General features: G+C 39.3%; 1 protein-coding gene across 1 annotated transcript; it reads right to left on the bottom strand.

Moving 5' to 3' along the window:
- Positions 1-1,548: 1,548 nt before the first annotated feature.
- On the bottom strand, positions 1,549-14,181 carry LOC144649341 (DBH-like monooxygenase protein 1). Its single transcript, XM_078508829.1, has 14 exons — positions 13,742-14,181; positions 12,538-12,684; positions 12,278-12,454; positions 9,515-9,598; positions 8,756-8,941; positions 8,136-8,238; positions 7,891-8,057; positions 7,492-7,564; positions 6,418-6,503; positions 5,361-5,399; positions 5,084-5,137; positions 4,346-4,470; positions 3,234-3,351; positions 1,549-2,721 (listed from the first exon to the last, which is right to left on the bottom strand). Exons 1-14 carry the CDS (start codon positions 14,015-14,017, stop codon positions 2,563-2,565), a joined length of 1,794 nt encoding a protein of 597 aa, XP_078364955.1. The 5' UTR covers positions 14,018-14,181; the 3' UTR covers positions 1,549-2,562.
- Positions 14,182-17,644: the final 3,463 nt, after the last annotated feature.

The raw sequence follows: 17,644 nt of genomic DNA, 5'->3' as shown, positions 1-17,644 counted from the left end.
CTGTGTAGGCTGGATAACATTAACATAGGTACGCTACCAGTTCCGTAACAACCGTAAAAAATACAACAAATACAACTTTTCAGGGGGTTTTAGGTGCGCTTTAATCTGCATTCCACTTACAAACTTATATTCAGTCATTAATAATTAAAACAGTTTTATTGTTCTTACGAAACGCCCGAGAAACTCCTGCTTAAAAAGCATTAATGGTATACCGGTGGTTTTAATCTGACGTCATAAAAACTCTAAAATCTAAGCTAGTTTTTCACATATTAAAGACATAATGTATAGTGCTTTTGATGTTTCTAATAGGTGCACTTAAGTTAGTCACGTAATTTAAAGGAGCATTAACTGCCTTTTTAAATTAAATGCCTGAGTAACTCCTGTTTGTGTACCAACAGTGGATAAAACAATACAAGGCAGAGCACGCTATCCACTGGATAGTGATTTATCCGATGGATATAATGAACCCTTTGAACAACTGGGCCCTGGTTGTTGTTGTTTTTACGTCACAAAAATGGTAAAATCTAAGCAAGGTTTTTATATATTGAAAACATAATGGGCATATACCCATATGCAAATTTTTTGTATCGATTTAGTACTACATGTAATAGGGACTGTGTCACGGGTTTTTAGCCAAATTTAGGCATGGGAAATGACAATGAAATTCGGTGAAATATAAAAATAACCTCCTAAGACGGTGAAGGAACATTTCAATAACACAGCAAATACAAAAGAATGTAAGGATGGCCAAAAGTGACGAAGTTTGAAGCGGATTGCAATAGGCCATTTCCGAGTTACCCGTTGCCTTCGTTTCCAAACGAGTCTACGTGCGAAACCATTCATATGAAAATGAGTTTCATCCACGGGTCCATTTTCATGCAAATCAAACTCATTTTCGTTTGAATGGTTTCGCACGTAGACTCGTTTTGAAAGAGTGGCAAAGGATAACTCGGAAATGGCCTATTTGTGTTTCTGAAACATTGTTCGGCTGAACAATTTTCAAAGTTCATCTCGTTTGCTTGTAATTTTAATTTTCAACTGGCCGGGGAGACAAATTTGGCTGCAATGAAGCTTTGGTTTTGTCATTTACATCCATAGAAGTATTAAAATTTAGGTGCCCCTGGGGAAAGAGTTCTACCAGGCCATGGCCAGTTCCAAACAGCTCTCTGAATGCTGCCTCCTGATTGGGCAAAAAAGTCCTTTGAATTGTATTCCATTTGAATTATTTTGCCCACTAACTGCCCCTGGGTCACCGAGGATACGTAGGATTTAGGATTAACCTCCGCTTAAAGCACGCTTTCTTTTTTTATAGTAGATCTTTAATTACGCTGACACTGTTGGTGGGACACGGACAATGTCATCCTAATGAACAATTTACAAGTCCCGCAAAACAAGGCTGCCAAAATTATTCTGGATAGACCCGGCCAATAGCGACCAAATACCATCCACCCCACTTGCGTTCTTTCTTTGAGTGCCACAAGATATTCGTGTCAGTTATCACTCGATGTATAGCCAGTAAAAATAGTTTTTGCTCTAGGGTCATAAAAATAAATGAATACTATAATTTTTATTACTTTAACTATAGTTCATTAAATGATTGTAAAATAAAACAGTATATTAATATCATGAAACAGAAGTATATTTCACATGGGAACCAAACCCTACAAAACTCGCAAACACTATTAAAAATGATTATAGCCCTTCTACCTACTTAGTTTTAACAAAAAGGAACCCGTAAAGGAAAACAGTAGTAAAACTGAGAATAAGCTGTCACAAACTTAGGATCAAAACAGGTAGCTACGACAATATACCTCGAAATGAAAGACTATGCAACTTCTGCAATTGCAACAAAATTGAAGGTGAAACTCCCTTTTTGTTAGATTGCCCAGCTTATTTTCAGGTACGAGACTTATTCTTCTCTAAAATAGAATCCAAACTCCCATTACTACGACTACTACCACGCGAAACACTTTTATCACATCTTATGAATTCCACTGACTACTTTGTAAACATTCAGCTAATTTCATTTTCCTCGGCATGCTTTGAATTGAGAGACAATCTCGTTACAATGATCACCACTTCGAACAGTTAAACTGAACAATTTCTGTAAGTTATTCTTTTATTTTTAGTTTTATTTATTTATTTATTTTTGTTATGTTGTTTTCTTCTTTACTAGATATCTTAGTTAATGAAATAATATGTAATTAAATTTAAGTAGCTTTTGCAATACTACCAAATTCCTATGAAGTCAAGCAAATAAAGCTTGTTGTTGTTGCTCGTAAATGACGAGACTTCAAAATTTTATGCTCATGAAGCCCGGTCAATGTTAAAACAACTTTCGGATGGCCCTTAGCCTAAGAAAAACCTATAAATAGCAGCTATGCAGTTGAAACATGTATGAAGTAAAACAATTACCACATACATATTATACAAAAGTCTCGAAATGTTTCTAGAAGCATTTTGCTTCAACAAAAATGTTTCGGTTTTGGCGCGCACCAAAGAATACTTTTTGGAAATTTTCTCAAAATCCACCATTTATGACCTGGTTCCTATGACGTCATATCAGTAAAGGCAGGAGAAGACCAACATAAACACCACTGTCACAAATACAAAGCTGCGTGACGTCACTTTGTCACAGGAACTTGTTATCTCTTCACACTCCGACTCTTTCTTCAACGGAGAATTGATGACTGGCTTGGAAACCAATTTCTTTCCTAGACCCTGTGAAAGAGAACACAAACTAATGATTGCGAAGAACTTATTTTACATAAGACTTCGCTCCCATGGTAAGAGGAAAATAGAGAAAACTCTAGAAACGGGATGTTCCAGCAGAGTTGTTGTTTATAAAGCGTTTTCACATGACTTCACCGCCGCCATATTGGTGTTGAATCCCCCATCTTCACGCAAACATTTCCTATTTTTGGAAAAACCAATATGGCAAGTCAAAGTTTATCAATGTAGTATAAGCAGTCAAAACATGCGCTTCTTTACCGGAAATGTTGACTGACTTTGTCGCTGGTTGTCAAGGTAGCATCACTGCCTCGTCCCCAGGCAACAGAATCTCGTCGGCGAGACAAAGAGGCAGGGCTTGGTGGTTAGGCGACAAAACGCGGAGTGTTTTCTCTTTGCGATGGTAACTTACAGGCGTACGCCATGTTCAGTGTGCACCAGCGAGGAAAGGACAAGGTAGTCAGTATCTCGTAACTTTGATTCAATATCGTTAGCATACTAACCGGTAGTGGTTTGCTATTGCGGCCGCTGCAATATGCGTAAATCTCATCAGTATCTTGATACGTTTTACGTAGTTCAGACACCATCTTATCGGTCCACTTAAACCCTTTAGGATCTGGCCTAAGAATAAAAGCATAACAGTAACTTACAAGTCAGCTGTACTACCATACCTTACTTATTGTCACCTAGTGAGGCACTTTTGCAGAGCTAGCGATGCACGCAAACTTGAACGTCACTACAGGAAAGGGGCTTGAGGGCCGTTTAGAAGAACAAGCATGCTAGTTATACTCAGCTACTGGAGAGAGCCAAGTTGCCAACTCTAGCAAACAGGCGTTTATAGGACATCTGTATTCTCATGTATAAAGTTAAACATAGACTATGTCCTAATAGCATCTGTAACATTTTTAACGAGCATACTTCCGCATATAACCTGAGACAATTAGATTTTTCTACTCCTAGAAACAACACGGTTACTTATGGAAAGCACTCTCTTCGTTATGTAGGACCCAAACTATGGGGCAAACTGTCTACGGCTGACAGATCAGCCAAGACACTGCAGGCTTTTACAAACTGTATTCGCAAAAGGGATATAACTCGCTTAATGGACACCGGCTGTAAGGGCTGCATCCTATGCTGCATATAATGCCTTTCAAGTCATATTTTTAGTCATTATTTTACAATTAGTTAAAGATTTCAACATTTTTTATATCATAGATTATAAAAACATTTTTATATCACTTATATATATTTTTAGTGTATTGATATAAGTATTAGTGTAGTTTTTTTAGTTTTTAGCAGTTTCCCCTAAATAGTATGGTGTATTATTCCCAGGCTATAAGGTTTTGACACTTTTATAAAGTTCTCACTCACTCACTCACAAAGTTCTTAAATATAGTTGTTATTAGAATTACAGTGGCAGATCTAAGGGAGAGAGCCCCAACCCCCTCCTCAATGGGGAGAGCGGGGAAGAAAACTCGCTCATAGGGCTTTTCGCGTGGTAATTGGTACCGAGGCCGAAAAGCCCTGAAACGATGTTCGTTGGGTAACGTAGTAGCGATAGATCAAATCACTAATCTGGTAATATAACAACTACTGCTGTTTGGTACAAACTTACTTGACATATGTTTCGTAAAACTTATTAATGGCAGGTCTCTGACTTGACCAGCATCTTGTTAAATTCAGTTTCGGGTAGTAGTAATGGAAGGAAAGGCACATTTCCTCATCTGTACCCAGACCACCCTGGAAAAAAGGGAACAGGTGGAATTTATTCAAATACCACAAGTAGTACTCTAGTATGTAGTAAATAATAAAGATGGTAAAGTTTGAGCTCGGTGATAAATAATGATGTAGTTTTCAACAATGCCACGAGCATGGGACAAAGACAAATTCTGAGTCCTTGACGGGAATCGAACCCATGGCCTCCCATGGCCCTCTAACTAACTGAGCTACGAGAGACTCGTGGTGAGCTGGGCCATTTACTAGGTTGATATGTGACACGCCTCCTGCATACTGCTAGGATCAGCAATGTCGAATTCATCAAGTGTGTAGTATATAATAAAGATGGTAAATTTTGTGCTCAGTGATAAACAACATACTTGATGATTTCGACATTGCTGATCCTAGCAGTATGCAGGACGCGTGTCACATATCAACCTAGTAAATGGCCCAGCTCACAACGAGTCTCTCGTAGCTCTGTTGGTTAGAGCGCCCAACCGGTATCTGGGAGGCCGTGGGTTCGATTCCCGTCGGGGACTCAGAATGTTTCTTTGTCCCATGCTCGTGTCATTGTTGAAAAATTCATTTTCAAAATAAAGATTGTTTATTGTAACGACACAAAAAGTTGTCAACATACATAAACTGCTTTATCCTCTGAACGATAGTTGCAGACTGTTATTAAGGAATCTCCCTGAGAAAAAAAGAAAACAAAACATTACAAAAAGATCTAGTCCTTGGTATATTTCAAAGTTAAACTACGAGTCCGTGTTTGACTATCGCCCACAGAAAACGACCCACGAAATGTCAGCTACTTTTATTTACGTTAATTTTTGGATAAATTTCCCGGTGAAACGTCATCGCTTCTGCATGAATTGCGTGCCATTTATTTCCCTATCTTCCGTAGCCTTTCTTACCGGCAAAACTGTTGTTTCTTTGCTGGGAATCTGGGACTCCTTTAATTGAAAAGGAAAGAAAGAAATTCATGAGAGTACAGCTAGGAAATACACTAACTGAGCTACGTATGTTAACAGTTTCAGTGCTCTACAAAAGCAAGTTTTAATAAAATCGGACTATTATGTTTACCCCCTCTATCGCGTTTTACCTTTGCCTCCTTCTCGATGTAAACAACCCCCCCCCCCTCCCCTACTCAAAAACGTTTTGTACGGGGTGGCTCCGTCCCGAGGTCCAACCCCTTACCGTTTTATATACCATTTTGTCTGAAAAGGCACCCCTTCCATATACCTTTACTGAAAAAAGGTACCCTTTCATATACCTAAAAGACATGGCATAGGCCTAAGACAGAAAGTCTTGATGCCATTTTTATGTAGCATTTAATAAATTTAAATGATACAGCCATAAGATGCGTCTGTTCGAAATATTTTAGTTGAATGCCCTCTTTAAATACCTAAATGACCGATATCCCTACCCTTTCATATACCTAAACTTGTGAAATCCCTACCCTTTTATATACCTGAAGCATAAAAAGGGTACCCCTTTCGAGCGGAGCCTCCCCGTATAGGTCATTATAAAGAGTACCCCCCCCCCCCCGGGTAAACAACACAGGTCAAACAGTGTTCCATTCTTTTCATGCTCCGCAAAGCAGGCTTCAAAGTCAGCGTAACTACAGAGATTTAAACTCAGGTGATATGGTGCTTCTGTTTTGTGATTTCACATGCTCCGCCAACGTCAAACGCGATGTATTTTCATACACAGGGCCTTTTTCTAATATCGTCACAAAATATAGCCAACGCAGCACTTAAATAAATCAATTTCAATTTCTCTTCTGCTATAAGACATTTTTGTCTCACTAACAGCTCTTTAGTTGGTTCTTATAACACAGCTCTGTTTTAAGCTGTTGTTCTTGTTTTTGGTGGGAAAACTCTCGCGCGATTGTTTATGTTTTTTTTTTTTTATAAAACTTGGCGTTTACGAAGAAAAGTTGATACCGATCTCAAACGAAGATATACCAACCTGAAAGTTAAAGTCATAATGATCGTCTCTGATAATCTCTGGAAGCTCGACTCCTTTCCTGACATGCCGAGTATATGCTGCCCGACCTTAAAAATGTTCAGGAAGAAATGTCACAAGTTGTATACGTGCCTGTATTTCACAGATATTTGCAATTACCGTAAAAGCTCTATAAAACTCCCGTTGGGCTTGTTTCTTTTTAATGGACAGAGGAGCTTTTTTTAAACACAACATTGTTGCGTTAAAAATCGACACCGTGTAACATGGTGCGCCAAACAATTTTTAACCCAATTTGCGGCAACATGTTGTACGCGTCGGAAAGCGATTCAATACAGGCAACATTTTTTGCCCAAATTTTGTAGGGGCTGATGCTTGCAACACCCTTGCCGCCGACTTTTGACGCAATTTGCTGACATGTACAATTTACTGTACATGGTTTCCTAGCTCTAGTTCCTGTGCGGCTTTCTCCAGGCCCGTACGTTCAATTCATTTCGGTGACGTAGCCGAGACGGAAGGAACTAGGCAAGACACGAAGCGCAACTTTCGCTTGCCACCTCTTATGTACCAGTCAAATCGAAGGTTCAACACCTCCCCCCCCCCCCCCCGGGCATATCCCGAGCATGTGACGCCTTTGCCGTCCCTGAGGGTGGGAAATTTGATCACAACACATATGGGGTGGGGAATTTGAACTCTAACCTCGATTTCGTGCTACGTGTCCCAGTGAGTGAACGTGGGTTGATAAGTCATGGCGGAGGCCGAAATAAGGTTTAAGGAGTTTAAGGATTTTAAAAGTTTAAGGATTTTAAAAGAAAAGACTACCGCTTTCTGACAACTTGGATAAAAAGCGAAGGGTTTCAAAGGCTGTTTGCTGTATTTTAGACTTGTCTGCAGACTTGGCGCGCGTGAATTAATTCTTGGAAAAAAAGCATTTTTAATGACCTGAAACGGGGCATTTGAACGGCTTTTTGGCCCTGGGAGGGGGGAATTTGAACGCATGTTTTTCAAAAATTCAAATGCCCGGAGTGCTGTCCCCTCCCCCGGGGGGATGTTGAACCTTTGATTTGACTGGTACATTACCTGCCAAGTGAGTATGAAGAGCAGAGGTAAAAATCCGGATTCCTCCCCCGGGTAATGTTGAACCTTTCAGACCCTGTGAAATCAAATGTCATGGTATAACGTTCCAGTAAAGTTGGCTTACATATGATCACTGGCATTGTTGCATAGAAATTACAAAAAATAATGAACCGAGATTGAATATTATTCACTGTATGACCTGCATGCATGCATTCAACGACAAAAGAATATAAAACATGACTGAGCTGTGAGATTGGTACGACCAAATGACAAACATCTTGTAGCCCCTCACATACATTGAATCTGCCGCTTCAGGCGCGCTTCGAATCGTGCGGCAACAACCACCTAAGTAGCATTTTATTACTAATATATTTCATAATAAAAGTAAATCCCGAGACAAACCTCAGCTGTGCACTCTTCTACACAGTAGCCCTCTGTCTCCCAGTTAGCTTGATTGGGTGGGATGACAAGGGATCTGCTCACACTCCATCCAGTAGATATCATAGCAGCCTGATACTTTCTAAGATGACTTGTGTAGTGAAAACGAAAACCAGAACTGTCAATTATGCCTAGAAAAAGAACCGTGTATGTTTATTTTATCAGGACGAGAAAGCAGTTAAAATAGTATTTTTTCATTCCAAAATTACCTGGTTTTTGTTCAATATTATCATAGTGAATTTCCAAGATTGCAATCTTTGGGCTGTCATGTTCTCCGATGGAAAGTCCCACGTGCTCAGGAAAATAGAAGGACTGTGGATCGGGAAAAATGGTTTTATAAGCACGGGAGGGCGACAGAACTTGTGAGGGGGGGGGGGGGGGGGGGGGCTGGGAGAAAACACGTCTACGGCATTTTCGTCCCCAGAGCCACTTGTTGCTCTAAGCTGCCAGAGCCTGTGTCCGAGAAACAAGTGACTCTGAGGACACACAATTTAATAGGCTGGATTTTAACAAAAGGAACAGCCAATCAAATGAACCGTTTTAAAATCCCTTTATTATAGCAAAGTTTAGAACGGTTGATTTGATTGGCTTGATTTGAAACTCTCTTTGTAGCCAATCAAAGCAAGTGTCCCCAGAGGCACGTGTTTCTCGTGCACAGGCTCAGCCGGCTAACAGGGACAAGCGGCTCTGGGAACGAGAATGAAGCCAATAACACAAAAAAGCGGACTGGGGATGCAGTCTAGGCACGCGTGGATGTAACGATGGCGGCAGACGATTTATTAGGGTGGATGAGAATGTTACACATTGTTAAAAGTCTTGTTATAGATACCGTCCCTCCAACCGCCCAGCCCGCAATGGCAGAGGGTCCAGCGCATTCCTCCACATCAGGCGGCATGTCAGGAGATCGCAGAAAACCTTGATAGCTAAGGTTACTCCTCGGGAAATCATCTCTGCACTTATAAAGAATCATATGGTGAACTACCCCTTCGTTTCCTTTCTGAATCATAGGCTCGATCTGAAAAAGAAAACAAAATTAAATAGTTTTTACGAAGTAATTCTACCTATGCGTGGGGGACTCTTTTACAACCAGAAAATGCGTGTGTTTAGGCACACAGCGGTCAAACGTCGCGCGCGTGCGCAGTTGCTGTGCAATTCCCGCCAAAATTCTCCATACAAAGTATTAAATTTTCCGAAAGCTTTCGCTTAAAGCCAAAAGTAAGCGCCGCTTATACGCCGCTTATGGGGATTGGAAGTTTGATAATTGATCTCCACTGACGGTTTCCCAGCTTGAAATTTTCTTTCACCGTACTTTTTCTATAACACTTTCTTACAAAAGTTTGCACACTTTCGAGTCAAAAGTTCGAGGCGGGGAAGACCGGATGTGACGTCAATTTTTGGGTTTGACCGCTGTGAAGTGTTTAGGAGAGGTAATCACTTCTGGTGCCCTATCATACTATTGTATATTCGGATAATATATATAAAATGTAACATAAACATCAAAACAAACCTCAAAAGGAGTTAACTCTAAAGCTTGTTTTTTTTTTTTTTTTAAGAAATACTATAACTGAAAGTTAGTCGTTTACGTTACCTTAATAATGTCATGTCTTTTCTGCAACTTTGGAAACTCAAACACGCGAAACCAGTACGTTGTTCGCTTCAGTGGCAGTGCTGTCTATGAGAGAGAAAGAAACAGAGAAAGAAAGAAAGAAAGAAAGAAAGAAAGAAAGAAAGAAAGAAAGAAAGAAAGAAAGAAAGAAAGAAAGAAAGAACAATAAAAGAAAAAAATGAGAATACAAATTTATCATAGTTTTAATGAAAGAAACAGGGTTTTTTTTTTCTTCTACTTCTGAAGACATTGAGTGTTTCCGACCCCCACCCCATCCCTGATTCTAAATTCAAAATGCTTCTTGAAAATATTTCGTCAAACTCTGAATCAGAAAAAAAAACCTACTAATGTCAATCAAGAGCTATTATGCGTTGCTTTGAAGAAATTAAGTTATTTTCTAGGTGCAAACAAACTTTGTAATGTCTTTCTAGAAATAAAGAGAATTTCTAATAAAGTATTTGGCGTGCGACTGTAGGTAAATCAACGAAAATAAGGAAGACTGTTTAACATAAAAGATGGTCTCAATGGGGTGGTGGCTTTTACGGTTAACGGTTAAAATTTTGGCTTTTTACGACTTATGGTTAGCTTATTTCCATTACGGTTAACAGAAGTTAAAAATTAGTTTCCATTGTTTTGAAAAGTTAAAACTTAATTTACATTATTCAAAAACATATTTTAGGTCTTAGGACCATTCTGGGACGATGAAGTGATCTAGTCTGTTTAATTTATAATTACTGACCAATTTTTTTTACAGTTAACATCTGTCTTGATTTAATAAAAGGTGGCTACAGTCTGGCTGTCAAGAAAATTGAATGGGGTTGAGATTTTTTTTTTTTTTTTTTTCCTTTTAAGGACATGGGAGATTATTTGGCTTACTTTCAGTGGAAATGAAGTGCTTTCAATTTTATAGTCATGGCTTTTATCCCTTCTACCTACCTACCCCCCCCCCCCTTCCATTAACTTTTGGTTAGTTTACCCAGGCTCCAACTCGCCATATCTACCGAACTTTGAATTCTAATGGCGCGCGCTGACTTGTAGAACAGAGGTGATCTAGTTTTTCATTTTGCTGTCTAAAGGAAGTTTGCCGGAGGACATCATTAAGTCCTTTGAAGGTGGAAGTCTAACGATTTGCAAGTTTTGCGTCGGCTGTTATTGTACCTTAGAACAAAGCTTTAACGGGTTGAACTCTTGACTCGGTACAGTTTTGCTAGGTACAAATAGCGTTGTGCTTGCTTTAGACGGCAAAGGTCTTCAGCCACATCAACTAGGACTCGGAACTAGACTTTAGGGCTGATTTGAAGGCGGTCATGGCGATATTCGGCTTGAACTCTTCCTTGGCTGGAGACTTAGAAAAATTCTGTTGTAATGTCCGGGGGTATTGGTTCCCTTTATAACGATTTTTTCCACATCCGGGGTATTACATTGTGAATAAGATGGAAAGGTTGCAAAGAGCGCAGCTGATGGTCGAAAGGAAATCACTTCAAACCCTTACGTGAGTAGAATTCTCTTCATTTGATGATTATTTTGCCGTTTGGCTAAGCTAGCAATCAGAGCGGCCTGTGATTCGATAGTCAGCAGCAATTCGATATGCGGGGTTTCCGGCCGTGAATTGACATGAACTATGACCGAATGGTCTCGCTGAGTCATGAATTATTTAGTTATTTTAATCCCGAATTCGTTGAAAATGAAGCGATCGTCGATGTAAAATGCTTTCTGATAGTTCATTTTAGACCATGCATGGATTTAGAAAGCTTTAGTCCATCTCTCGCTCCGGCGCTTTAAACAAATTTGTTTTCATTTGATGTTATTTCATGTTGTAAACAAGTTAATTAAATTGGCAGAATTCATAATTTGAACAAAATGCCGTAAATGCAGTCTTTTTGGTTCATAAAGAGATTTATTAGAGTAATTTACGTTGAACATGAGCTACAACTAGTCGATTCATGCAAAGCTTCTTGCAAAAATATGTCTTTAGAACTAGAGCTGTGTAAAAATCTTTAGACACCTTTTATTAAATCAAGACAGACATATTTTACAACTAACGGTTAACATTTTTCAATTTTTACGCCTAACGGCTAAATTTGTGGCCGTTTTACGGCTAACGGTTAACCCCATTGAGACCCTCATAAAAGGAATACAATGCCGATGCCAATGCTTTGATAAGCGCTGATGCCTTTCTTTTTCAGGGTGTCGAAGGTCGCTAACATGTCCCTTGTTAACTGATGCACTTATAATCACTCATGCAGTATGGCCCGGGGGGGGGGGGGGTACTCAAAAACGTCTTATACGGGGAGGCTCCGCCCAGAGTTCTTACCCCTTTATACCCTTTTATATACCATTTTGACAGAAACTGTACCCCTTTCGTATACCATTAACTGAAAAAGGTACCCCTTTCATATACCTAAAAGACATGGCGTGGATTTAAAACAGGACGTTTTCTTGCCATTTTCATGTAGTGCTTAATAAATTAAAAAAAATACAGCCATAAATTGCGTCTGTTCGAAATATTTTAATTAAAGGCCCTTTTAAATACCTAAATGACAGATTTGCATACCCTTTCATATACCTAAACTCGTAAAATCCCTACCCTTTTGTATACCTGAGGCCTGAAAAAGGTACCCCTTTCGGGCGGAGCCTTTCCGTATAGGCCACTATAGGGAGTACCCCCCCCCCCCCGGGCAGTATGGTTGTCTCAATTTTAAAACCAAGGAAACTGGCCAGCTGGTTTTGTCTCAGCAATGTTACCTTGTTGGCGGTAAAGCTGAAAGTCTTTGTATCATCGGGTAGTTTCGGCACATTATCAGCACCATTGAGTAGCATGGTACTTCGAGCTCCTTTGCTTTTAGCATCGTGTGGTGGGATATTATTATCGGAGAAGGGATCGTCTGGATGGAATGCGTAGATGAGTTTGGTCGTTCCCTCCTATAAAAAAGGAAATTCAATTAAAAGAACAAATATCACACGATTACTGGATTCGCTGAAAAGTGCGTAGGAAAACGTTTTACCTGAACTGTGTTGTCCTGGGGATCGCAAGTTTCAAACTTTCGTTTAAACTTCATTATAGTTTTCCCGCCATTCTCCACCAGAGATATCAGCTCATAGTCCTGCTGCGAATCTATCTGAGGTGTCACGTGACTAGTCGCATAGCGATCCTGCAAATGATATACCCTACGTTACTACTGTACTGGTTGTGGAATCACAAAAGCTGTCTTATTATATTAAAAACTAGCAATGGTATATTGCAACTCCTGAGTTTTGATTGGTTAACAGGCAATGGTATATGAGCTCATATACCATTGACCACAAATATGGTCACCAAAACACGTCAACGAAAACAGCTGGAGAGCTAAAATACTGCAATTCTTTGGGAGTTTTTAATAAACCAATTATTCCACTCGAGCTTGTTGGATATAAGATGGTCGATAGCCAACTCCGCTCGTGGAATAATTGTTAAATATAAACTGCAGTGGTATAGCGAGTGGAAGCAAATCGATAAAAATGGTACAGTCGAAGCTCTCGTAAGCGGACACTCTCGGGACGCGAAAAAAGTGTCCGTAACTGAAACTGGAGAACGGTTCTCGTGAGCGGCCACTAGAGGTATAGGGGATAGATAGTCGTTTACGGGAGCTTTTTCATGCATCATTGCCGAAACTTTTTGACAAAACAGTTTAATCGATGGATCATTTTGTAAATAGGTCCAAGCAGAATGTTTTGTAGAGTATTTTATTTCTTGTTTTCTATTTTTTTACGCCTATCGCCCGCTGTCACCAGAACACGAGTTCATCACTTGCGTGACTAAGCTTGCGTAACTGCGGGATGACCCAAACCTGTATAAATTTCCACGAATGGGACGAATTCCAATACAAGAAGATCGATTTGCATTTGAACGGTGAAGACCGGAAGCTTGCTCGATTAAATTAGCCTACGTTGCATTGCAGCCGGACTTGTCACCGGCAAAAATGAAAATCCTTGGTATATTAGACAGTCTGCGACGCAGGCTGGATTAATAAACCCAGTGAGGCAGTCTCAATATAATAACTGAATCAAATCGTGATCAGAGTACGTTTCTGCATGATATTGATCGATCGTTAATCCGCTTTCCCGTAAAATCTGCATGGGCATGCTTTGTTCATTCGAAACAATGTTATACGCTATAGAATATTAACGTTTAATCAACCCAAGCGTTAGTCTTCAAACGCATTTTTTTACATTAAAGTAAGGTTTACCATCCTTCACCCAGCCGATGACAATATCAGCTCCTTCCATCTTGCCTTGACCGCTGGAGATTCCAAACCCGACCCATCCAGTTGTCTGGGCTTCCACAGTGAAATAGATTTCTTTGTTAGCAGTGCTGACATTCCAGTACAGCTTCACTTTTTGGTCTTCATCCAGAGGGGCAAAGAAGGAATGCTGTGATACGAGATCAGCGGAGGACTTTGCCAAGCACATAAAGATTAACGAGAGGTATAAAGCCAAAGACTTCATGATCTCTTCTAATGCACTGAGTAGCTTACAAGACCAGAAAACGCGAAGCAAGCTATTTTTGCCACCCCACACAAAGCAGCAACCACAGTATATATTTGTATATAGCCAGTATGCCCCCTACATCACATGACATCATGAAGTGTCTTGGCATTTATTTCGTGTCTGCCCAGAGATATGTGATGAAACTATGTTGACCTATGCAGTGCAAGGTATGCGTCACGTTTCATTGAAAAAAACATCAAAAGCTCGTTATGTTAACTTTGTGTTTCTTAAAAAACAAGAAGCTTGAGAAGCTTAAAATCGGGCGCTTAATAATGAGCTACCTGTTTTGACTTGAAAGGCAGGGTACAGTACAGTAAAAATCACTGGAAAAACGGTCACTTCAACCTATTCAGGCCGGGGGGGGGGGGGGGCTTTTGAGGCCCGCGCTGACTTTGGACGCTTATAACTTTTTCAAGATTCAACCAAACGCTGCCAACCTTTGCGCGTTTATCTAAAATTTATCTTGCAATAATTTGGTAGGATTAGTTATTGTGCCAGTAACTTGAAATCACCATGGCAACGTCATTTTGACAGGCTTGTTTTCCCAAATTTGAATGTTTCGTGTTTCTATTTAATAATGAAAATTTGGAATGTTTTCAAGATTGCATTATTACCTAATGACATAATGGTCTCAATTTATAAAAATATATTTCGCACAATACAAATAAACGATTGAACTAGACGTCTAGAAAATACAAATTTGTAACACTTAGCAAAGTGCAGCCTTTTCGCAATACATGTACTTTATAAAGGCGGGGTTTTTTACCTGAAGACCAATTTTTCCAACGCTTTAGGTGGCTAACGCATTTCAGTATTTTCCAGCCCTTACACTTTAATGGAACAGTATACAACTCCTAATCAGGTAACTACTATTGTCAAGAAAATGATCGCAACTTATTGACCAATGATTAGGTATTTGTTTCATACCATTACTGTAATAGCAACTGGTGAAGAATAGTAGTACTGACCCAAAGTATAAGGGCTGGAAAACACTGAAACCATTTTAGCCGCGTTTCAAGGAATCCAAAAAAGCTTTACTTATCCCATATATATTTGTTTTGCAGTATTTTGTTAATTTTTGGACGATTTTGGGGATGTCTGAGAGGCGATAGTTTTTCTCAAAGGATAAGTAAAATTTAGACAAATAAGAAATATTGGAAATTTAATGTGATTTTAAAATTTGAATCTGAAGTTAAAATTTGGTGGACGGACACCAAACAGTCTCCTGACAACCCGGAGTGCTCTTGCGAGGGGGTCAACTGTTTGGAGGTGTTTCCATTCTTTTCTTCAATCCCTTCTTTAAATCTCTTAAAGTTCCATTCAAATTCAGGTAGAACCCCACCTTAAGTTTTGTTCTTGTGAGAAAACAACAGAAGTCAAAGGTTGCGTGATATAACCAAGCATGGATTTTAATTCTCCCTCCCTTTCCATCTCCTTAGCCTTTCACCCCCACCTGTCCCTCCCTTTCTACTCTCATTCAATTTAATGTTTGTTTACATTTCCTAACCATTTCAGTATCGTGCTAATCTGTGCCAAGCAATCAGATAATAACAGAAATTTGCCTTAATTTTGATCTCCCATACCAAGAACTTAGAGTCTAAACCGCTAATAAAACAAAACACACTTGATAATAATTCTCTGAGGTTATACACTTGCAGTATTAACGTACTAACGAACTTGATAACAAACCCCATGTCGTACTAAGAATTTTAACTGAGCAACATAGAAAATAAGTTCACAATGGTTTGTTCCCAAAGCGTTTTTTACTGTACAGAGGGTTTGTATATTGACCTGTAACTTGTATACCGTATTGAAAAATTCAGATCGAACTACCATGATATCATGTTGAAAAATTTGCTCGTTCGAAACCGTAGCAAAATCGTTAGAGAAAGACAAGATACAGCCGTTTACTGGCAGTCTTTGAAAATCCTGAATTTCGTCAAAATGAGCCAAAATAAAGTTTTAAAATTTCCTTTATCAATATGGTTCTTATCTTTTTATTTACCGTAATTCAGGCGCGTAGCTGAGGTTTTTGGAAGGGTGTTCGTATTGACAGGAATATTTATTAGAGGGTTATTAAATGCGAGCGCCGAAGGCGCGAGCCTCTAGGGGGGTCTGGGGGCATGTGCCCCAGAATATTTTGAAATCTAGAGGCCTATTTTCAGCATTGTGCACGTCAATATTTCAAACTCGATGGAGTGTAAAATAACAGGTATTTTTAGTCAAAACAACAATATTTCCGGCGTTTTGTTAACTTGATACATTTACATACCGGCTTAGTACACTAAACGTTTTACAAAAGCTTGACGTGTGCTGCAAAGGCATCTCAGTGTAAAAGCTTAAGCCCCCCACCCCTCGGTTCCACCGTCAATGTACTAAAAGCAGCGTCAAAGCGTCGATACGCACTAAATACACGTATCACCTGGGTCCCCCGAAATTTTATTCCCCGCCTTTCGTCTATTGATACTCCATTTATCAAATCCCGAACGCCTGTCAAGGAAATATTTTTCAACGATGGGATTATTTTTACTACATATAATACTAGGTCACTAGGATATATTGAGGCCACTTACTAACTAATTCACTACAGGACTATTCGTAAAGCAAACTTGACAATTGCATCATCCTCGGGTGAAGGTCTTGAAATAGATTGATAATTTCGTCCAGATCGACAGGCATACTGATACTTGATATGCATGAGAGCTAGTGAGGAGAGCCCATTCTCCTTACAATTTAATACTTTCCCGATGATACTTTTAGCGTTTTCTTGCAGGGTAATGTAAACGCTGCGACACTGCGACGTTTCCCATTCCCCCACTATTTGCTAAAAGTTATAAAATCAACAGTTTGTGTTTTTAGTCCTCCATTATTGACCTCCAAAGGGGGTTCGTTCGAACCCCTCGAACCCCCCCTCCTACGCGCCTGCCGTAATTGAACTTTGAACTGCTTTTATGCAGTACTGTCCACAAAGATTTCAATTTCCTCAAAGTTTCGAGACAAATGGATACAAAATATTTCGTGCAGAATGTAATTTGATTAAGCGAATGTTTTCACGTCTATAAATACTTCAAGAAATGAATGAAAAACCGTTTTGTTTTTATCGGTGAGAACCACTTTCAAATAGTTAATGCATAAAAAATAACAATCAGATCAGAATACAATAATTATTAATGTAAAGTCTCGCAGAGATACTTCTTTTTTGCAAGTTCAAATTTATGCAAATTTCGTGTGAAATGTAATTCGATTCCACTGTCTTGTTTACAAACTCTTTCTTAAGAAAGTTGTATTTTCGTGAATAAAACCCATTGGCCTGTTTTGCTTTCCTGATCATGTTTGTCTGTGATTTTTACAAAACATGTGGTCTTTTTTTCGAAACTTTAAGTTGTACACAGATGTTGAACACAGATGTCACTTCCTGAATTTCTCATCTAAAATTCAATTGGTATTTAATTATAATTATTCGAAGTTTTCATTTTCAAGTCATCTTTTCATTCGATAGCTTTACTGATCTCGTAAAAAATTCCATTCAAGTCCACACCAATACTGTACATTGCCAATGTTTTGCTGACGTCTTGAGAAGTGTCT

Source organism: Oculina patagonica, chromosome 4 (assembly GCF_052425735.1).
Source record: "Oculina patagonica isolate OP01 chromosome 4, crgOcupat, whole genome shotgun sequence".
NCBI lineage: Eukaryota > Metazoa > Cnidaria > Anthozoa > Scleractinia > Oculinidae > Oculina > Oculina patagonica.
Note: the sequence above shows the minus strand (reverse complement) of the source record. Positions and strands in the feature narration are given on the sequence as shown.